Source organism: Dichomitus squalens (assembly GCF_000275845.1).
Source record: "Dichomitus squalens LYAD-421 SS1 unplaced genomic scaffold DICSQscaffold_22, whole genome shotgun sequence".
Classification (NCBI taxonomy): Eukaryota; Fungi; Basidiomycota; class Agaricomycetes; order Polyporales; family Polyporaceae; genus Dichomitus; species Dichomitus squalens.
The window spans coordinates 68,686-90,858 of NW_006766904.1; the positions used below are offsets into that span (position 1 = coordinate 68,686).

General features: G+C 54.9%; 6 protein-coding genes across 6 annotated transcripts; 3 read left to right on the forward strand and 3 right to left on the reverse strand.

The window, feature by feature from the left end:
* Positions 1-2,560: 2,560 nt before the first annotated feature.
* On the forward strand, positions 2,561-9,409 carry DICSQDRAFT_171337 (clathrin-coated vesicle protein; the record flags this gene model as incomplete). Its single annotated transcript, XM_007366999.1, has 20 exons — positions 2,561-2,599; positions 2,649-2,732; positions 2,782-3,005; positions 3,054-3,102; positions 3,154-3,213; positions 3,277-3,432; positions 3,483-4,202; positions 4,252-5,268; positions 5,325-6,576; positions 6,634-6,663; positions 6,748-6,932; positions 6,991-7,222; positions 7,279-7,565; positions 7,614-8,047; positions 8,094-8,203; positions 8,256-8,387; positions 8,440-8,605; positions 8,654-8,810; positions 8,865-9,093; positions 9,147-9,409. The coding sequence occupies 20 exons, from the start codon at positions 2,561-2,563 to the stop codon at positions 9,407-9,409; spliced, it is 5,826 nt and encodes a 1,941-aa protein (XP_007367061.1).
* Positions 9,410-10,502: 1,093 nt separating this feature from the next.
* Positions 10,503-11,173, reverse strand: DICSQDRAFT_63556 (uncharacterized protein; the record flags this gene model as incomplete). The annotated part of the gene is made up of 3 exons (XM_007367000.1): positions 10,503-10,820; positions 10,896-11,056; positions 11,110-11,173. The coding sequence occupies 3 exons, from the start codon at positions 11,171-11,173 to the stop codon at positions 10,503-10,505; spliced, it is 543 nt and encodes a 180-aa protein (XP_007367062.1).
* A 28-nt stretch (positions 11,174-11,201) lies between these two features.
* DICSQDRAFT_137684 (uncharacterized protein) lies at positions 11,202-12,084 on the reverse strand. The gene is made up of 2 exons (XM_007367001.1): positions 12,042-12,084; positions 11,202-11,991 (listed from the first exon to the last, which is right to left on the reverse strand). Exons 1-2 carry the CDS (start codon positions 12,073-12,075, stop codon positions 11,651-11,653), a joined length of 375 nt encoding a protein of 124 aa, XP_007367063.1. The 5' UTR covers positions 12,076-12,084; the 3' UTR covers positions 11,202-11,650.
* A 303-nt stretch (positions 12,085-12,387) lies between these two features.
* On the reverse strand, positions 12,388-14,586 carry DICSQDRAFT_148022 (glycoside hydrolase; the record flags this gene model as incomplete). The annotated part of the gene is made up of 9 exons (XM_007367002.1): positions 12,388-13,607; positions 13,664-13,684; positions 13,743-13,792; positions 13,852-13,953; positions 14,007-14,049; positions 14,131-14,229; positions 14,289-14,320; positions 14,396-14,469; positions 14,545-14,586. 9 exons carry the CDS (start codon positions 14,584-14,586, stop codon positions 12,388-12,390), a joined length of 1,683 nt encoding a protein of 560 aa, XP_007367064.1.
* Positions 14,587-15,062: 476 nt separating this feature from the next.
* Positions 15,063-18,564, forward strand: DICSQDRAFT_107777 (uncharacterized protein). Its single transcript, XM_007367003.1, has 10 exons — positions 15,063-15,280; positions 15,344-15,950; positions 16,011-16,128; positions 16,180-16,385; positions 16,443-16,498; positions 16,549-16,770; positions 16,827-17,000; positions 17,063-17,407; positions 17,460-18,021; positions 18,086-18,564. The coding sequence occupies exons 1-10, from the start codon at positions 15,197-15,199 to the stop codon at positions 18,292-18,294; spliced, it is 2,583 nt and encodes an 860-aa protein (XP_007367065.1). The 5' UTR covers positions 15,063-15,196; the 3' UTR covers positions 18,295-18,564.
* Positions 18,565-18,749: 185 nt separating this feature from the next.
* DICSQDRAFT_107779 (uncharacterized protein) lies at positions 18,750-21,291 on the forward strand. The gene is made up of 17 exons (XM_007367004.1): positions 18,750-18,834; positions 18,896-18,901; positions 18,986-19,192; positions 19,253-19,363; positions 19,422-19,430; positions 19,489-19,598; positions 19,650-19,755; positions 19,806-19,818; positions 19,872-20,052; positions 20,107-20,117; positions 20,168-20,238; positions 20,297-20,540; positions 20,596-20,694; positions 20,845-20,870; positions 20,894-20,946; positions 21,003-21,129; positions 21,194-21,291. Exons 1-17 carry the CDS (start codon positions 18,788-18,790, stop codon positions 21,228-21,230), a joined length of 1,458 nt encoding a protein of 485 aa, XP_007367066.1. The 5' UTR covers positions 18,750-18,787; the 3' UTR covers positions 21,231-21,291.
* Positions 21,292-22,173: the final 882 nt, after the last annotated feature.

Here is a 22,173-nt window from a genome sequence, read left to right on the forward strand (position 1 = left end):
GCCCTACTATTTACCTCGACTCGAGAAGTCGCGTTTCTTATACTCATCAAGCCGTGACCACCGTGCCGCGCCCGAAGGCCACCCGTGGGTATCGTTTTGGTCGTGCCTCCAACTCCGTTGTCCAACCGTCGGCATCCTTCTCATCGTCCGTTAAGCAACTTCGACCGAGTTCTTATCGGACATACGGCATGAGATTCTCCCCCTCAAGCTACTTATCCGAGGCGCGCACCTGCTGGGAAATGTGCACACCGTTCCAATCCCAAAATGTCAGGATTTTCCGGATCATTCGCCAGACGAGCGCGTCACACTGTCTATGGACCTCACATTCCCTTCCTCGTGCTGGGTCAAGGTTCAGAAACCAACAGGGATTCGTTACACTAGTCAGAGACGGTCAGCAGGGGCGAACGACGCCGGTAGGCGCTGTGAATTGGTGAGAGCAACAACATTGTGGATATGTATGTACTCGCTGCACCCGCGAGCAATGAGTCGACCCCAGATGCTTATGTGATAGCGAGCGAACATCCTGCCATCCCGTCAAGGGCGCCGGGTTTGATACATCATCGCCTACAATGCACATTGGACAGCGCAGACAAGATGATCATCTTCTGCTGATGCTGCATGGGGATGCGACGTGTTGGGACGCAGTGCTTATGTATAGGCAGACCATCAAATGCAAATCTCTGACAGGTTCCCACTTCCTGTCAATCACTATGTAGTACTGTCGCTTTGAGTCCGTACTGATGAGTCCAGGACGCACGTGCCAAAGTATAAGGGAGGTAGGTAGCGCTTCCGATAAGACCAGCCTTGACAAACCTCATGCTATTCTGAATCGGGTACAGAACAGAGTAGTACCGTCTCTTGGTAAAGCTCCGAAGCGTCGCAATTCCTCAGCACTAAGATCCGAACTGTTGTACGGACACCATATATGCAAATCCTTCCCCTCCTTAACCTCGTCCAACGTATGTGCTCTCCCTGCAGCGGTCCCTGGACTACTGAAGTCCAAGAGCACAGTCACGTCACCGGTTGTCCTGCCTTTGACGATGTGCGCGCACTTCACGATAGCCAATCGCGGTGCGTTGTGCGACCGTTGTAGACTAGCGACGGATGTTATGTGGGCAACTTCGAAGATGCGGAGGGCGAGATCTGGAGCCACAGGCCGATGTTCCTTCGAGCGCTGCGCCTGAAGTTGCATATCTTTGGACCAGAGAGTCAGGGCAGTATGCCGTTTGGAGAATAGATGCTGAGCCCGATCGGCCAATCCTCCTCTGAAGGACGACGATCAGCATCTCTCCACCGACCGCGATCGCTGATACACACCTGATATACTTAGCAGCTTTGGATTTGGATGCCTTCTCCGGACTCTGTTTCAGCCCGCGGATGAGCTCTCGCTCGGCAGGGGGCACAAAAGTGGGAGCAGTCTGTCCCAACCCCAGTGCCATGATTTCATCTACCCCGCTCTCCGTGCGGGGATCTGTGGCGATGGCTACACGCGTCGTCGAGATGGTTTTCAAGTTAGCAGCATCCGGTAGAGCTGGTCCTCTTCTAAGTGGGGGAGGGAGAGGGGGCTGGATTGCATATATGCTACGCGCAGGCTTAGCAGGTTCCCGTGCGGGAAGGGGAGGTAGAAACTCTTGTATGCTCGCCTTCGCCAAAGGTTTCGCTCTCGAAGATGAGATGTTCCTCTCTGGCGGAAGCACGGGTATATGGCGCTTCAAAGTGAACTTGGAGGAGGATACAGAGGCTGAAGCGAACGATGGTGGCTTCGGAAGTCTCACTGGCACAGTCTTCCCAGCAAAAGCAGGGCCGGCGGGATGCTTAAAGGGACCTGCCTGCGGCGGATCGGGAGCAAGCAGTGGGGGTTGCTGAATGCGCAAAGGCAACACATCCGAAGGGCCGCCTAGCAGAGACTGGGACAGGGGAGGTTTCGCACGTGCAGGCATACCCAACGGCGTGTCCTTTGGCGACGACCTCGATCGCTTTGGGTCATGGAACGCAGAGGCGAACTTGCGAGCTGGAGCTTTTCCGCCACTTGGTTTGAGGCCTTCGAAGCCATCTGGAGCATACATCATCTTGCGTTTCTTGGCTGGTGAAGGATCCTGAGATTAAGCTAATGCTCAGTATCGCACGCGATCGCAGCACTGTCACCGTTACCTTACATGGTTGATGTCCGCTGTTTGTGAGTGTTCGGACATAGCTCTGATCCACAAAAGGCGACAAGGTATTCTTATGAGTAAGGATCAGCCCAGCAACAGCGCTCAAAGACAACTAAGGATGTCCGGAGAGAGAACTCGGAGTGGCTGATGTGGTGAGCTGTGGCGCTCGAGTAGATTGCAAGTCACGTGGTCTGGCCCTCCTCGATCAGACGACCGCTTGACCGAGCTCGACATCCAAACCGCTCGGCGTGCACTTCTACAGAGATCTATACCCTTGCTTTCGTGGACCTGTCCTATTGTATACAGCGCGCCGTCTTGTATACAGCGTTTCGTCTTCCCTCACCCTGTCAATACGAGCACAAGGCCAGGAACATTCTTAGACCACCCCCCGCAACGCAGGCTACGCTATGGCGGCAAGCGATTCCGCCTTAGAGCTGCTTGACGAAGTACGAATCTATCATTTTGTTGCATTGTAGAAGACTCATTTTGTGTCAGTCGAAAGTCTCTGGAGAGAACGGGGAGATCTACCTCTTCCAATGGCTGTCGTCGACAGAGAGGTTAGCCAAGAAGGCTACTCCGGTGTGTTCAAAGCTCTCCGCTTGTGACAGTAGGCTCATGTCGCTTTCAGGAGCAGCTCAAGGTCGTGCAAACGGACCTTGAAGCAGACATGATCAAGGTCATTACAGCTCCGGAACCGTTCCCCCTTCCAGGCCGGCCCGTTAGGAGGCTTGTCGCAAGTTGTCTGAAGGCATTCTACATGCGTGGAGAGACCAAGTCACTCTTCGACACAATCCAAGCATTTCTCAAACTGCTTGCCGAAACGAAGCCTCCGGCGAAGGATTCTAGCAGGACGTAGGTTCGTTTACTGACTTCCCCTTCGCCAGTCTTACCTCGATACAGTGCCGCCATGTATTGCGTCGGAGAGCTCATGGGCACGTTTGGGTCCCAGGTACGCGCTTACTCTCATTGTCCCAAAAACAACTTACTCAGAGCTGGATAGGTTATGTCCCTCATGGCCGAAGTTGCAACTGTTACTATCAAGTTGTACCGTTCCTCAAGCGTACGTCGGTCATATGCCTAACTCTGAACCACTCCTGGAGAGTGCTCATGTGCGCCGACACAGCCCATCATCCTACGGGCATATTCTCTCTACACACTCGCGAGAGCATTGAGTACCGCAAAACGAGCTGTCGCGGACTCCGTCGCGAAGGATATTATCAAGCACAGCAAGAACGCGCTCAGCGACAAGGCCCTTCCTGTCCAGCGAGCAGCATGCGAGGTGCGTCTCCGCGTGGTATGTTCATCCGGTGAGGTCTGATGTTGGTGTAGGTTCTCATCTTAATGTATCCCTCTGGAGATGGCACGCGGTCTGTGGCTGATGTGGAGAGCGTCCTGAGCATTTGCGTGAAGAGTCTTGAAGGTGCCGATCACCTAACTCGCAGGGCTCTCGCTAAGCTTGCAGCGCACATGCTGGCGTCGACACAGGTTGAGAAGGTCATTCCTGTCGTTGACACAGCGAAGAAGGGAAAGAAGACACAGAAGGAGGACGAAGACGAGGATTCCACGCCCGGAATGCACGTTGCTGCTGAGGAGTCTAAACCGGTCATGACGCCTACCGAGATGCTCCAGCAACTGTCTACACATTTCAACAAGCCTCAAGCATCCCGTAGGACACGAGTAGGGATCTTTGATTTCTACTCTGCCTTGCTTTCTCTGCTGGGCTCTAGCTTTGTCGAGAGCAACTATGCGCTGATCGTCACACATTTCATGACGGAGATCGTCTCTAACCCAAGGAACTCAGGAAGCCGCTACGAGATAATCTTTGTGCGCTCACTGGTCGAGGTTGTTCTTCGAGACCTCATCGGCGTGCGGATGCTCGGTGAACAAGCGCAGATCGCTGCAATTCAAGAGCTTTCTAACACATACCTCAAACGCTGGCCTGCGTTGATGCCCGGGTCGTCTGCACCTAGCCCATTGTGTCTAGTCATCGCCTTGAGGGAAGTGAGCGGGCTTGTCCAGCAACTCGGAAACGCACCCGGACCAGTCCAGGTACGCATATGAGTTATCTGACTGAGCTCCCTGAACTGAAATAGTTTAGGACGCTCTGCTGGACCCATTGCTTAACCTTCTATCGCACCCAAGCCACAGTGTCCGGATCAACACCGCATGGACACTGCGCTGTTTCTGCTACTCGACGCCACTTCGTCTGCCCAAAGTACTCATCAGCGTCGTGGAGAAGATGCAGCGCGATATCTCAGCTCTGACGACTCCCGCTGCACCCTCCGACATCCACCTCCGTGCGCTCGGCCATGCGTACGGTCTCGCGGCGCTCCTTGCCGTCATCCCCGATCGCCCCCTCTATGTCTCGTACGACATCAGCGCGAAAGTGTTCGACATGGCCGTGCAAGTCCTCAAGCGTGCCGGCGAGCACGATGTCAAGATTGCTCAGGTCGAGATCGAGATCGCGTGGACGTGCATCGCGTCGCTCATGACTCTTGGCCCCAACTTCGTCCGTCCGCACCTGCCGCAGCTGCTCGTCCTCTGGCGCAACGCGCTCCCCAAGCCGACGATGAAGGACGGAGCTGCTGGGAGAAGCGTCGCAGAGTGGGAGTTCTTGCTTCATGTCCGCGAGAGCACCGTTGGCGCTATCTATTGTTTCCTCAAGCATAATTCGCCTACGCTCGTGTCTGCCGACGTCACGAGACGCATATCCTCCTTACTCAGTAATGGCCTCGCTTTTGCTAACACATTCTTGACAAGCCGAGCGACCTTGAACCAAGAGGAGCTCTCGGCGGACGGCAAGGGTTTCAGTATTGATAGGCGCGAAGCTCTTCTCCGGTCTCGCATCTTCCAGTCCTTCTCGCTGCTTGGCTTTGGGGGCGTCACGGAGTCTGTACAAAGCTCCCTGCTACAGTCTGTGATCACTCTGTTTGCCAGCCCCGATGGCTACGCTGGCTCTTCAGTCCAGGCGGCAATCGCCTCGTCCGCGGGGACATTTACGTCGATCTGGCAGAGTATGGATGGGTACGCGTACGGTTTAACGAGTTTGCAAGTGGACGACAGCCCCAAGGACTGGATGAACAGGGACAGTATTGAGATGGCTATTGACGAGATGGTATGCCTTCTGTGGCTGCTACGTATACCTTCACTTATTCCGCTGAACAGACTCAGAAGCCCATCATGACTGCACTGGAGCACGACCCACTCTATTTGTGCCAGGCGCTAGCAGTGGATACCAGCCGGAGGGTCCCGGAACCGCCTCCGGCCGCTACCGCAGCAGTGGACGCTGCCGTTCAGCTCTTCGCTCAGCTACTCCCCCTACAAGATGTCGCGCAGACGACCCGCGTCGTCACACAATTGTTGGGATCTGCGGGCTCCGCAAAGCTTGAGAAGAATGCAGGACGCAAGGCCGCCGCCCTTGTGAACACTACGTTCGCCGTCGTCCTCGCCCTTCGCCAAGCGACGACGAACAGTGCTCGCCAGGTCCTAGGGAACGCACAGGTATCGTCGTCTCTCTCGACATACCTCAAAGATGTGGTCGTCGATGGCGATCCTGTCCTCCGCAGGGCGAGCAGTGAAGCCATTGGTCGCCTGGCAAGCGTTGCCGGGACAAACTTCTTGACCAGCCAGGTGAAAACGCTTGTAGATCAAGTGGTCAGCAATCGTGATCCTCACGGTCGAGCCGGATGTGCATTAGCATTCGGGGCTATCCACGCGCATGTTGGAGGTTTAGCCGCGGGACCTTTGCTCAAGACGACCGTCCATGTCTTGATGTCCCTCATTAACGATCCTCATCCCGTCGTACATTTCTGGGCGCTCAATGCTCTCGCTCGTGTAATTGACGCTGCGAGTCTCGCGTATGCGCCATTTGTGCCTAGCACCCTCGGACTGCTATTCAAGGTATATATGATGGAGTCCCACGAGCCCGACGGCGGTTCGCTCAACCACGTCAACATCAGTGGCGATCTCCCTACGTATCAGGTTGTCTGCCAAAACATAGACGCCGTCATCACCGTCCTCGGTCCTGACATCCAAGAGTCGACTCGCACTCGGACGCTTGTCCTCGATCTCGTCTACCAGTTCATCGACGAAGAGGACGATGGGATCTGCGTCGAGGCCATGAAGTGCATCCAGCATTTCCTGATGTTCGCTCCTGACCACGTCAACGTCCCGGAGCTGGTTGCGCGTTTCCGCGGCTATCTCTCGTCCTCGCGTCGCCCGCTCAAGCTTGCGTCCATCAATGCGCTCTACCAGCTTGTGCAGAGAGACGCTCTGAGCATGTCCAAGCTAGGAGGGGATAAGCTCGTCGAGGAACTTTTCGCGATGCTCGATGACGATTCATCAGTTGATGGTGTCCGGAACGTCATCGCCAGCTGGTTACAGCAGACCGTCATCTACAACCCTTCCGCATGGATCGACCTTTGTCAGCGCATCATGTCTAGAACGACTGCATCTCAGCAGGCGGCTGACGCTGCCGTAGTCGATGACGAGGGGCAATCCCTCAGTGTCGGTACGAGCTCGTCGGCTGGCCGCCAGACATCACGATGGCGGACACAGCTCTTCGCATTGCAGTGTTTGCATAGCATTTGTGCAGTCGTTGGGCAGTCCGGGAGAAGGGAGCACCTCGACATCGCGTTCGCACGTAGTCAGGGCCTCCCTATACACGGACTCCTCGTCTCGCGTGTCCCCGACTTGATAAAGATCGCATTCACAGCATCGGCAGCCCATGTCACGGAGATCCGCTTGGAAGGCCTGACTGTCCTGACGGATGTCATTGAGGTTCGTTTCTGGCTCTTTTGAGATCCAAGTGTGGTGAAAGCTCACAGCTGGGATGCAGACTTTCGCTAAGACCCCCGATCCGGACTACGAAGAGAACTTGCTCCTGGAGCAGCATCAAGCCCCTATCACTGCCGCGTTAACTCCTGCGTTCTCCTCCGATTCTACGCCGGAGATCTTAGCCTCTGCCATTGGGACATGTGCCATCTTCGTGGGCTGCGGTGTGGTCAAAGACATTGGTCGAATGGGTCGTATTTTGAAGCTCCTGACATCGGCGCTTGAGCAATCGAAAGGTAGGATGGTCACATACATCAATCTATGCCTCGAACGATGCTAATCGCTATGACAGGATCCGGAATGTTGACCCTAGGAGACGCAGCTGAGCTGAGCCCCAACGCGTCTGTGATGTTGCGGATCGCTACACTGTCGGCCTGGGCAGAATTACAAGTTGCGAGTGCGCAACAGACATACCTCGTCGAGGTAGTCAAGCCGCACCGCGCTGTACTTGCACCTCTTTGGATCTCCTCTCTGCGAGATTACGCCAGCATCCGCATTGACGCCGAAACGCTGGATGATACCCCGGCCGGTGCATTGGACTCTTCGTACTCTAGCCTTGGACGGGAGGTCTTACTGCCAGTAGGTGATGCTGCATTGAAGTCTTGCATTCCGCTGATGTCCCTCCAGTACTACATAAGAGCATGGCCGATCATCTTGAATGCCGTGGCAATTGCTATGCAGAATGACGATCCGAGCATTCTCGCTGCTATGGATGGGCAGGATGCATTGCCAGACGGGCCACCCAGTGATATACAGTCGGGTACCCGCGAAGAACCAACGACGTTCTTCTTCGTAGTGTTCGGCTTGGTTTATGAGGCCCTGGCTACGTCGACTCCCGACTCTGGCCTCGAGGCGCAGCGTAACTCTATCGTGTCTCTTCAAGCGCTGAAATGCCTTGTCCGACGGAAGTACTGTGGCAGAGTGTTCAATGATCAGCCTCTGTTCGAGGAGCTACTGAGTCTCTTATACCGTATGGCTCTGACGGAGTCATCCGGCGTCCAGATTCACCTGGTGGAAGCGATCGCAAGTCTTGCGGATAGCATCAAGTCGGTTGGCACTACGTATGTGACCGAGACCCCTGGTCTTCCTTTGGCTCATGTCTTTCAGGAATGGTCACACCGGTACGGACGTTTTATCATCACCGCAAGCCCACTGCCTACGGGTCTGCGCATATATCTTGCGTAGAGTTATCTCGGGCCCAAAGACCGGTGCTGTCCGTGAGTACCTAGTAACCCGCTCTGCCAAGCGTAGCTCTTTACTGCATAGCAGACGATGCAGCCTCTCCTGCAGAGAAGGTCAGGCTAATCATCGCCGCCTTTGAGGCGTTCTCCGCTGTTGCAGCGTCATTCGGCCCCTCGTACAGAGAGGATTTCAGAGCACTAGCAATCACATTGTATTGCGGTAAACCCTTGTCTTGCGGCACACGTATCATTTAATACTGATACTTTTGCAGATTTACTGAAGGATGAATCATCAGAGCTCGACTTCGTTGGCCCAACCCTGCCGGCATTGAAAGCGCTCCTCGACCGTCCTGCTAATCTTCCTGATCCGGATCACAAGTATGGACGACTAGTGCACGGTTTGCTGTCAGCGTGCTTGGTGAACATCGGTGCAATGAGGTATGCCGTCTCTGTTTTTGTGCGGACGGACGCTGAGATGGAATCCAGCGGCCGAGAAGGGCCCATGTGCAATAAGAAGATCAAGTGCAATCTCCTTGCAGCGGTCCTCATTCTCACCGTATTACCAACGACGGTTGCTATCGGCAAAGCAATCATTGAGCACTGCTGTTCCATCATCTCTCAGAAACTCGTGGAAGGCAGCGAGGTAAGGCGGGCCTCCATCGCACCCCTTCAAAAGTTGACTTCTCTGGTTTCCCAGCTCTCGTTGACAGCGGCACACTGCGCAAAAACACTCATCATGGCCTCCACATCAGGCAACCCTATTCTGCGGCAATGCACGAGGTTATTGCTACCTGGTCTTGTGGAATGCCTAGCGAAAGCGGCAGCCTCTAGTGACGAAGCCTCTCCCCCAGATCGTGTCATGGCTACAGTAGGAGAGATCAACAAGGCACTTTCGGCTCTTCTCCTTTCGTTATCAGAAGAACTCCGTATGTGTGGTCGCTGTTCCATGAGATAGCGCTAATGACCCGTATATTGTTAGGTCCTCGCGCGCTTGGTGTCATTATGCCGGTCCTCGTCCTGTTCCTTGATCCTTCCCGACAGCCGCCAACGCCGCTACACACACAAGCCGTCACTCAGCTCTTGGCGCTGGCGGCCGCTTCGCCTGCTGCGTTCAAGGACGCAACTGGGCGACTAGAGCAATCGATGAAGGAAACATTGGAGACTTCTGTGAGGCAAGCTCTTGGAAGCAAGTCGCAGGTGGCCGAACCAGCCAAGCCCCAAATATCTCTCCGTGCGTTCTAAGCTAGATAGTCCGTTGGATGGATGCACAAGTAGGACACTGCTTGGCTTGGAGTGTACTGAGAACTAATGCATGTATGCTATGTGTCTGTGGTAGTGTATCAATCAACTGGTTAATGTATCTGAAACAGACATGGTCATGTTCGCGTATATTACAACGACATATGAACTACGTATCAGCACGGACACCTAATGTAGAGTAGAGCAGTAACAAGACGATTTGCATGTGAACAAAACGTATACTATGTGCGTGCTACCGGGCATACGGATGATAGCCATGCTGTCCCCGGGCCATGTTGCGAGCAGGGCCCACGCCCGCATTCATCATTCCCCGTGCGCGGCCCATGGGGTGCATCCCCCCTCCGCCCATCATACCCATTCCCCGATTCATCATACCCGCTGCGTTGTTCATGAACGGCTGCATGCCCATACCAGCCATGGCCATCGGACCCATACCCATGCGCATGCCGGCACCTGCCATGCCGCCCATTCCTGCAACCATGTTGCCCATTCCTGCCGCCATATTCCCCATCCCTCCGGCCATCCCCCGACCCATGCCGCCCATTCCACCGCCCATTCCGGCCATCCCAGCCCCCATCCCACCCCCCATCCCAGCATTCATGCCAGCACCCATGCCAGGGTTCATGGCCCCCATGCCCATGGTTGGGTTCATCCCCATGCCGCCACCCATGCCACCGCCCATACCTCCGCCCATGCCCCCGCCCATGCCGCCGAAGTCCCCGCCGGCCATCGGGGTGGCAGCGGTGCCCATTGGCATCATGCCAGGCATCCCGCTCGCACCCGCGCCCATACCGCCCATACCCATGCCCATACCCATACCCATACCCATCATAGGCGAAGCTTGGCCCATCATGCGCTGGTAGAGCATCGACATCTGCTGGGGGCCGACGCTGCTCTGGGCTCCACCTCCGAAGCTCATCACGCCGCCAGCGTTGCCACCGGTGCTCGTGAGGTCCGTGCCCCCCACGTAGGCTGCGTCACGATTGCCACGGGTGCTGCCACCAACACCACCACTACCACCAGTGGAGCGTGCTGCGTCGCGCTGGCTTCGTGGCTGAGCGACCTTGACCTCAATCTAGAGGGCGATCAGCTCATTACGTACAGTATAACTTCGCGACAGAAGGGAAGTTTTACGCACCTGCTTGTCGTCAAGGATCAGGTTCGGCTGCCCAACGAGCTGGTCCGTGTTGCTGGCGTCCTCGAAGGTGACGAAACCGAAACCCTTCGAGCGGCCCGACTCGCGGTCGACCATGACAGTGCAGTCAACGACCTTGCCGTACTGCGAGAAGAACGCCCGCATCGAGTCTGACGTCGTCGAGTGCGACAGGCCGCCGACGAAGTATCTTGTGTTCCGTAGGTGCTCTTCGCGCGGAATAGCACGCTTCGGGTCGATCTGCGCAAATCACCGCCCAACAGTCACGCATCAGTCGAACACTCCTTGCGTAAGAGAAGGGAAAACACCGCGCACAGTCTTGCCGTCGAGGATATGTTCGCGACACATGACCGCGTTCACGGACGCCGGGTCCTTGAACGTCAGGAACGCAAACCCACGGGAGCGGCCGTCCTGGTCGCGCAGAATCGTGCAATCCTCGACTTCGCCGAACTCAGAGAAGTACTTCCTCAAGCCATCTGCTGTGCGATCAGCGCCCATTCTGGACCTCACGGCATGAAGAGACGAGTACCATCTGTTGTGTCCCAACTGAGACCGCCAACAAACATCTTGCTATAGTCGTTTGCATCGCACATTCGGGTGTCGTATAACGTGTTGTATTGTGCGATAGAGATAGCCCGTGCCGTAGACCGTGCCGTAGCAGTGTCGTAGGGGTACCATAGGCGTAGGGGCGGTAGGTGAGGAGAGGTCCAAGATAGCCAATGCCGTAAACAGAGTCACAATTAGGTCGAGGGATACCGAGGAGGAGAGGCGTATACCGGTAGGCGTAAAAGAAGATTAGCATCCGTAACGTAAGAAGCTAGCCGAGGGTAGATGGTAAAGAGCGCGACACGTGGAGGAGAGCCAGAGGGTAGCACGAACACAACATGTGTGGCAGGTACGGTCTGTCTGGTCATATAAAGCGATGTAGCGCATATGTCAAGAGAATAGAGACGAACGATCGACAGAGTCGTACGTAGCACGGTGATGCCGCGACGAGTGCCACGGAAACGGTACATGTGGTGGGACAAGACTTGCGTGCAATATGCCAGCCGACGGAGATGCGGATGCACTCACCCTTCATCCTTCATTTCCGAGGGCCGAACGGCTCTGCGTCCATTCTCGTCTAGCAATGCTGAATCATCGGCATGGCCGTTGGCCTTCGTAGCGGGAGACACCTGGTACTGCTGTCGTTCCTGGGCAGGGGTCTGCTTGTATGCCGAAAATTGCTTTGCAACCTGGGCCGAATATGACAACTCTGCTGAGGGCTTTGGTGGTAGGGAGCTCTCTTTTGGCAGAATTGGTTTCTCCTCCCGTTTCACTTCTTGGACTGAGGGCTTCTGTTCCGTGGCAGGCTCGGCCGCCGCTTGAGGCGCCGACTCCTCGCGAGCGTCGTCGTTGTCCCCATACAGGTCTGCAAGGGCTAGTCAGTACCTTACTCCTGCGACATCCTGAGGTACTAACCGTCGTAAAGGTCGCTGTCGAGAGAGCCAGGCATGGTTTTGATGTTCACCGTCGAGCGAAGAGCGGTGAAGTTCGTCCTCGACTGTCGCCCGCCTCACTTACTACCCTCGTTTACATAAGCTAGCCTATCCTGATAAGGTATGTCTAAGGCACGTCCGTGCCGGGCAATCCTCCGTCAATCATGACATTTGAACACTCAGAGCACTCCTGCGTCTGTTCGATGATGAGTGTAGTCCATCACTGTCTCAACTGGATTTGATATGATACGAAATTACTGTTACTCCTGCTGCCTCTAAAGTATCGTAACACTTCGCATCGTAGATGCTCTCCATTCCTGACGATCTGCTCAAACAGCAATCCCTGCGCCCATGTTCACAGGAACCCTGCCCGTGACGGCGCTTTCTCCATAAATTGCAGCTGCAGCAGCCTCGAGCGCGGGCACAGTGAACTCGTACGTCGCAATAGCAGGCACCGCGATCTGCCCTAGCGCCAGAAGGTCGTACGGCCCGCAAGTCGACACAGCAACGACCCTCCCTAACCCACGCTCGCCAGACCCTGCGACCTCCAGAACCTTCGCAAAGAAGGCGACCTGCCACGCGCCTTTCTCGTATCCATTGCGGGTTGCGAAGATGATCGACCCGGCCCCACGCAGTTTCCCTGCGAGAGGTGGGGGTATCTCGTCGTCCGGGGCGTAAACGACATGTTCGACATCGGTCACGCGTGCCGCGATGGACTTTGCGAACGCAGAGAAGGAGGGGCCTGCGGTGTTTCGGATGCGCCCTGAGGCATCCCGGAGCTGGCTCTCCGCATCGTCAATCGCGCGGTTCAGAGATTCCATCCGCGGGGTGAACAGGATCGCTGTGCCAACGGTCGACAGCGGTACGAACGGCCTAGAATTGGGAATGTGCGAGATCGATGCAGCATATGCGCGAAGGCTCAGCAGTTGATGCTCCTTCTTCAGTGCGTTCACCTGCTCGGCATGGAAAGAGGTGAAGACGTCGTCCCAAGAACCCGCGACTCTATCCTTGAGCGCCGCAATGCGCCTCCCGCTGGCTTTCAGCTCGTCTAGGCCGAGCTTACCCTCTTTCACCGCAGTGTACGTTGCTTCGATCGCACCGACGTGGCGATTGTAGGTGTGGCAGATCATGACGATGTCCGCACCCGCCTGGAGGGAGAGCACCGCCCCACCTTCAGAGCCGTACGTCTCGGCGACGGCCTCCATCTCCAGACAGTCCGTCACAACTACCCCATTGTATCCGAGCTCGCCGCGTAAGAGGTCTGTCGTAATCGCACGAGATAGGGAGCACGGCACGTCGTCGCCCGTTATGTTAGGCAACGCCATGTGTCCCGTCATGATGCTCCCAATGTCGTCCCGTATGAGCGCCCTGAAGGGGACGAGTTCTGTCGAAAATAATGACGCTTTATCGACGAGTATGCGCGGGAGGCTTAAATGCGAGTCGACATGCGTATTGCCATGTCCTGGGAAATGCTTTGCGGAGGGCGCAACATTTTGGGCAGTGAATGCGTTGCTCACTGCAGTGACGTAGCGGGAGGCAGTCTCGGGAGCTACCAATGTCCGTCAGAGCTTGTTCGGCAAAGGCTAACAGTACTGCCAGACTTGCCATCACTGTAGGAGCGTACCCCTATATGCAAGCAGTTAGACGGCCTCGCCTAGTGCTACCAAGAGCAACCATAACATACCAATGACTGGGTTCCTGGGATCAGAGTTCACGTCCGCCACAGGACTATATCTACAAGTTCACAACAGCATTTAAACAGTCAAGTGTCAGCGAACACACTGAACGCTTACACCCAATTGATTCCAGCCGCTTTCAGTTCCTTTCCAGTGGCTGTAGATACTTCTCCAGCAATCTCAGGGGAACCAGTGGCAGCCAATGCCATAGCTCCCGGACTACATGCTTGCAATCAACACAGCGTCGCTCGTGTCTGAGATTGGGAACATACAACTGGGTGCCGGCATCTGGGATACTGAATGCCGAAACCAGACCTGTATGGGAGGAACGTTTCAATCATGAAGAGGTCGCTTCGCAAGTACTAGTATAACAGTGAAGACGTTGATGCAACGAACCATTCTCCTGATCGATACCAATCAACAGGGGTCGGCCATGTCCCGCCTCCTTGGCAAGCGTCTGAAGCTCAGCAGTGAGGTGATGGACCTGTGCCATGCCTGATGCGCTGTTGCGTCATTGCTGATACAACAGATCGTTATCGTACACAGGCACTCACTCTGAACATTCCGCTTGAAGAGAATGACATTCCTATCATATTAGGAGGGCGTCTCAGTAAGTGGCTTGTTACTACGCGCGACATGAACGCGACACAGGAGGACATACCCGAGGTAGTAATCCCTAATAAGCGTCTTAATGTCATCACTGGCTTCGTGGCCATGGAACCCGAAGACAAAATGCTGCACAGATGAGGTCGCACTTATTGTCAGTGCTGCACAGAGCACACGTACATGGACAAGAAAGGTTCAAGGTACCTGGCCGATTTCGCGCTTCTCGGCTTCTGTTAATGTCGCCATGGCGGGTTGTAAATTGATGACGGCGCCTGGCATCGGATGTGGATTGGTGTGATCTCCACATCAAGCATGAAACCAATTGCGATGAGCTGCGGCGTAGTTAGACATACATACGAGAAACCGACCGTCTCAATGGTGTGCACAGGAGAAACAACGTCGAATGACGCAGACAAAGACAGAAAGCAGAGAGGTGATGATTGGTATCAGTTGCGGCCTGGCACAGCGGAGGACGAGAGTGGCGGCGGCACAGGAGTCAGAACAGATACGTTCTGGAGGTCGTGATCAGCCTCTATCATGTGGTCTGTGGCGCGAACGGCAGTTTGCCCGGACGAAGCAGAGCCTGAGTGTGTTTTGACATGCTTCGCAGTGCCGATACGGGTTCATGCAACCTTGTAGCAGACAGGTTACCGGTGTATGAGACCCGTATAGTGTTGTTGGGTACGGAGAGAGGACGGCTGAGGGCGGGCCCATTGCCGAGGCGGGATCGGACGTTCACAACCTGGGCGCTGCTGCCGACGCCGGCCACGTGGGGGCGCACTCCCTGGCACACAGCCTCTCCATCTGTTCATCGTGCACCACGATCCACTCTTGAACCTCCCCGCCGTCCAACACCATGAAGAAGCTCTTCGGAAGAGACAAACCCAAGGCGGTCAAGGTTACTCCAAGCAGTCCAGTCGACGTCTCCGGTCTCGGAGAAGTACGATCCCATCGCCCGTTTCTCCGACTCCTGCGCTCACCCTGACCTGTCATTGGCCTCTAGAACCACACGTACCCGTCCCACCGACATGACAGACTGCACTCCGGCACGGAAGAGCAATGGGATCTTATGTCAGAAACGGACCCACCCCTGCAGCCCTTACGCCCTCCAAATTATGCCCCGTCCCAGACACTTTCTTTCGCGTCCATGAACAGTATGAACTCCCCTGTCCCTAGTCCAGTACCACGATCCACGTCGCCCTTCAGCATAGTCTCTGCAGTACCGCCACCAAGCTCGAAAGCGAGCAAAGAGCGCGACGGGACGGTGCTGAAGAAGAAACCACCATCGACCCCGAATGCATTTGCGGCGGTAGGCATCCTCAACTCCCTAAACCCCACCCTACCAGAACCTGTAAACTCGCATGATACGTCGGATGATGGCTACACGGACTCCTCCCATAAGGAAGAGAAGGAAAAGAAGGAGAAGCGTCCGTTCTGGGATCGGACGGGTCACAGAGACAAGGAAAAGGACAAGGACAAGGAGCGCGCGAGGGAGCGAGAGCGAGAACGGGAACGGGAACGAGACAGGGATCGGGATGTTCTACGAGGGAGGGAACGAGAGAAAGAGAGGAAGGAAGAGGGCACCCCAGTGGAGATCACACGCATGCTAGGTACGTCTAACCATTCCCTGCTCCGTTGCAAATCCTCGGTGCGACCTACGCCGTGCCTAGGATATCTCTTCGCAACATCTTCGGAAGACTGGATGCTGGTCTTGGATGTCTGTGATAAAGCCTCAGCGAATGAGGAGAATGCGAAAGAGGCGGCAAAAGCGCTAAGGAAGGAGTTCAAGTGTGTCTACCCACCTCATCCCTTGATGTATGCTCATGGATTCGCGTCTAGGAGCGGAGAGCCGTCCACGCAGCTTGCTGCTGCCAGGCTATGGGCAATAATGCTTCGCAATTGCTCCATCCTGTTCGTGAAGCATTGTGCATCGCGCAAGTTCATTGATACCCTCGACGAGGTCTTGAAGGCCAAGACAACACCTCCTGTGGTCCGAGAACGATTACTTCAGGTCCTTGCTGCTGCCTCTTATGCCAGCGACAATGGTAAGTACTTCTATGCTTCTTTGGCCCCCCACCGCCACCAACGCGTATAAACGTCAGATTCCAACTTCAGGCATTTGTGGCGGAAGTACAAGAGAGACGAGCAGCCAGATGAGGTGCGCTAACGATGATTGACTTGGATCATGGTTCTCATCTCTTGTTTCAGGGCGTACCATTCGATACCGACGATGCTATGTTCTATCCAGCAACGCCACGACATTCCGTCGGTCCAAATACCTTAACGCCGCCTGTTGTGGAACAGCCACTACACCCCCAGTCTCTCACACCGGGCCAGCCGCCCTCACAGCAACGTCCTTCGTCGCAGCCTCAGCATAACCACCACCACCCTCCTTCACAACAACAAACGCCTCAACGACCTCCGTCTACGGTGAGCGCTATTTTCGGAGTTGCTCTCGCTTCTTGCTGACATACTTTCGATGAAAGACTACTCCAGGAAAAACCAAATCACATTCTTCACGGACTCGCATCATCCCTCCGGAGGAGGACATTCGACGCTTATTCCAAGAGTGTAAAGTCGGACGAGGAAACGCGAATTTGTTATCGGAGGCGCTCGCTTATGCGAAGCCAGAAGACCTCAAGAGCAAGGATATCATCAAGGTTTGTAGCTGAAACATAACCGTGCTTCGTGGGTCAGGTCATAATTGTTCTATATCTTTCAGGAGTTCTATGCTCGCTGCCGAGCTTCTCAGGAGCTGATATCCGCACAAATCCCATGGGCGTTCGCTCAGGCAGAACGCTCACGTGAGGCTGCGGGCAGGCCGACTGAAGCTGCAAAAGCAAGAGAGACTCGTGCATCTGTTGACAGAGATCGGGATCAACCCCCGTCCAGTCCCAAGAAAGACAAGGATGAGCACCTCACAACTGAGGAGAAGCTTCTTGCTGCGATCCTTGCGGCAAATGAAGAACTGCTCGAGGCGCTCCGATTGTACGACGACCTTGAACGAGTTGGCATTGAGCGAGACGCGGAAGAGCGTAGTAAGCGCGACATCCGCATGGATCGTTCGGTGAGTTCACATGCCGAATAATTACTGGACCCCGCTCTGATCCAATCTACAGCGGCTTGTTTACGACGAGAACAATGAGGCTCACTTCCTCGAACCCGGACAAGCGAACCACGGCGGCGCGTCGTCGTCGCGTAGTCCGTCACCCTCACCATCGACATCTCCTTCTCCCGCCCCATCGCTCGTTATTACTCCCTCCATCGCGCACAGCACCATCAGCCAGCCAGCACCCACCCGACCACAGCCTAATAGCAACCAGGGTCATACTGACCGCAACCATCACCAGTCACACACGCATCATCCGGTCTCCCAAGGATCGGGCCAATCTCTTGCGCCGCCGCCCCCAGCGCCCCATGGCCCGCGCCTACCGACGCAACGTTCGAACACACCATCACCAGAGCGCGGCTCGCTTCATCGCGGCCCTGCGCCCGGGCGGTCATCGCTTGATAGCACGCGGGGTTCCATCACGACAGCGCCCACCCCAAGCAAGCTCAGGCAAAACAGCAGCGAGGAGTGGTCGGAGGTAGACCACGACAATGACGATTGCAAGACGCCGGTGCGGCCCAGCGCGAAAGCGCTCGGGAAGCGCAGGGTCGTCGAGCCACCGGAAGGCGAACGTGAGTTTTGCTGTCCTAGTCTTGCACTATATGCAATAGCATTGACGTCGAATGTGCGTTGCAGGCCCGTTTGATCCCGACGACCTGTTCTATGACCAGAGCGTGAACGAGTCGATACGCACCTCGGAGGACTCGGACTCCGAAGACGGCCATCCAAAGAATCCTTGGCATCGTCCAGTGCACTACGTGTACGATGCAGCGGCAGAACGGACGCAGCAGCGCATTCGCGAAGGACGCCTTGCGGCAGCCGCGCTCGTTGGTGGGGTGCACTGATTCCTATCTCGCATTTGTTAAACGGTCATTATGACTGTACATAGCTAGCCCTCATGCGTCATGCTCTAAGGGACAGGGGTTTTTTGGTCTTCGAGTCGACATGTTGTGTTACATACTTACAGTACTTATATGCCGTCTGAGGCGATGCTTGTGTGGGATCGTTGGGAATCATGTATGCGCGAGGAGAGTAGAGGCGTAGCGACCACAATAGGAGCGTGTCGGAGGTGTACACTATCACTAAGCATATCTGGACATCGGTAATTCGAAGACCACCCACTTAATTTATTCCAATGACTCTGGCCGCTGCTCGTATAGTCTTTGTTTTGGGTTCGCGCTTCCGGATATCGTTGAGGTCAGGTTGGTACATCGTCGGCGTTGGATGCCGGGCCGCGTACCGCGCTGGTTCCCATGATTGGAGTCGGCGCATCTCTTCTTCTGTAGACGACCTTCACGACGTTATCTCACATTCACTCCTCAGCATAGACTGTAGATCATGTATGAAGCACCAGTACCTCCGTGGGATTTCACAGATAGGAACAGGTGACAGGATCTGTTCTTCGGGGACAGCATAAGGATGCTAACTTGCACCTGCTTGATCTAGCTTCGCGTACGTGCTCAGCCGCTCCGAGACCATGATCTCATATCGTCCTGGGGAGACAATCGGGATCTGGACCTGACACGCATTGCATAGCTTCGAAACCGTGATCAAAAGGTGGCCAGTCATCCTAACTGGGATCATTGACAATATATACTGCCGCAACCATGACCTCGGGGTCTCATTGCCTGGCGAGACACAGGAGGAAGCAGCGGTAATAGAAGAGCAGATTGCGGAGGGCAAGAAAATCATTGGTCAAATTGGCGAGATCAAGTATGATATGGCCCGCGACCGTCCTCTACCGTACGCTTTCTGCCCATGGTCGTATAGGCCGTCCAACCTCACGGAACACGATTTGCCTAGGCGTGTCCCGGACGACGGGGAAGCACTCGCCGATATCTACAACACAGAACTCGAGAAACTTACTGAGCAAGGCAGGGGCACCTGGCTCACAGTGCCCTGGCTCTATTCCGAGTACGGAGGTTCCCGCTTGCCGCCCTCTATGTTACCAGCTGACTGACGACAATTTCAGATGCTACCTGTGAGCTTGTATTGCCCGACGAGGTTCAGTTATGTTCTCACACAGGATCCGGATTCAGTTACCGTCTCATTCGCTCGTTTTTTGTCCAAACAAAGTATTGGAAAGACTACGACCCGTTCTTGCAGCAGAAGGAAGCGACCTTCCAGAAGAGCTCCAAAGCGATATATGGTGGGCAGAAATGATCTTCAGGTATCCTCCCGGATCCCAACCTTCGAACAGCGTTGGCAACCACGATGCACGAGCTCGAACAAGACAAGGCGAAGCTTGCCTCGGATCCCGACAACTTGAAGGTCATCTTCAAGGAAATGATACAGATTTGCTTATGGTACGTCATGTAGTCTGTGAGGGTGTTGAGATATTCATGCATCAATCCAGGGGGAATGCGACCGTTCGTCTCTTGCTATGCGCCGACTGGTGCTCCCTGCTGACGTTTGCACGCAGGACCTCTCTATGCTGACTCACTTGTCACATGAAGACATTCAGCATCTCCAATCAGTCGGACGCGACGCCCAAGCGGCTCGTGCAGAATACATTCTACACGACGATCAGGAAAAAGTCTGGCAACACTTGACGAGCCTTGCGGGCAAGACAGACTCCCGCATAGACTTCGTACTTGACAACGGTCAGCGTGCCTGCAGCGTTCATGCTAATTTGTATTCTAACTCACGTTCTCCAGCTGGGTTTGAGGTATGCCGGTGCCGTATAAACAGGTTTGACAGCGCTGAACCGTATCAAAGCTTTTCACGGATTTCGTCTTCGCGGATTTCTTCGTCACATACACGCCTTACGTTTCAAAAGTGGTGTTTCAGTGCGTTGTCTGCGGACTTACTGAATCGTACCTTGTTGATTCAGCGAGGATCTGTTAGCCCCAAGTTGATTCCGTGGTTCGTGTCGGATGTAACGCCTCCAGATTTCAAGTCGACAACAGCATCTCTCCTGTCCCCGACGTTCTTCTCGGACGACTCAACTTCAGAAGAAGCTAGTGCAGTCTCGCAAGAGTCGCGAGCACATCTGCTTGCGATGGTGAAGCGATGGGACTCGTACATCCGATCTGGTGTGTTCTCCCTGTCGGTACCTATAGACTATCCTCTGGGTGCTTCAGATGCCAAGGTCTGTTACGCCGAACTACTCGAGTTGGTACATAAAGTTTACATAGGGCCCCTAGGCAAACTTCTGGACCTCGCCATACCCGTACTGGAATTTGAAGGAACTCGCCCCGGAACTCTATGCGGACTTGCGTGAAAGCAGTCTTGTCATATTCAAGGTTCGAGTGAGGCCTCCCTGAGCTTCACGGCTTCTGACGCGCCGGCGTTGTCTAGGGTGACTTGAAGTGCGTTGCGTTTGTGATCTGATTTCTGTGGAGATGTCCTGACTCAAGCCTTATGCTATTCCTCAATCAGCTTCCGCAAGTGAGTGTTCCACTTCAATGACCGCTCTACTGTAAAATTCTGACACAAAACCAGACTGACTGGTGATGTGCAATGGCCACCGTCTACGCCGTTCCAGACAGCGATAGGTATTGTTGTTGCATCGTACATGGGCGCTCCCAGTCATCCTAACCGCTGGGGATAGGTCCGCTCGCTGGATCGTTCCCCATTTTGAGCTTGCGCACGAACAAGGCAGACGTCATTGTTGCTGTTGATGAGGAAGTCGCCGATAGATTGGACAAGAGTGGCGAAAAGTGGAGGTATAACGGAAAGTGCGTGTGCCGCTGCACTTTATCAGCAGATGACGGTCGAACCTACGTGCTCATGATTCTTCAGGTATGCACTGGTGCTGTTCCAGTCTCGGTCCGACTAGACGTCCAGATGAAAGCGCGAAAAACCTGTCACCTGTGTAACCATGAACATAGCAATACGACTATAGCCCATCATTCCACGTGCTTTCCAGCCACAAGAGCAGATGGCATTCGGCAAGCCCTCCGAGACAATCGTCAAAAAATTCAGTAATAATGATTGTTGCGCCTGAGAGGCTCAGTTTCTTGTTACGGAAAGAACGTATGATGCTAACGCTCAGCGCTCAGGTCTCATGACCCGGCTCAGATCAGCGCAGAAGCAAACCCTCGAAAGGCGTTCTGTTCGATATCCAGCATACAGTGGGACCTGTCGGACGCACAATATCAGAACATACCCATTCACGATCAAGGTCAGGACCACGAATATCACTCCCTACGTCTGGTAATACGCAAACACTGTGCGACAAACGTCTACCAGCCGCGATGGTCACGATGTTCTTCTGATAGTGGCGGCCGAAAGCCTAGGACCACAGGTGCATCCCCGGTTGGACCCTCCTTCTCGTTCGTTTCGGATGGAATGGGCGAAAGTAATGAATCTGAAACGGGTACTCGTAGGCAGGGCGGCGATGCGGAAGAGGTTCCATCCGCATGAAGCATGCACCCAAGAACCAGAGCGTAGGCGTCCAAGAATGGAAGGATTCCCATCGAGAACGCCTACACGGGCAAACGTTGGCAAACACCGTATCAAGATCGACGGCAGTGGAGCGGCAGCCATTCGCCCCAGTCCATCTAGACTTTCGCCCCATCTCGCCATCCTGTGATGCTTTGTGCCACAGCTAAGTCTCGACATGCCAGGGACGGTGACACTTGGTATCGATGACGATTGCACGCCGATGGTTCACCCCAAACCTGAAGTGTGGGGGCTCAGGTCGCCATAATGGGCCCTTGCGTTGATTATCTTTCCAATCGGGGACACGGAGGCGATACGATTATGGCCAACCAACAACG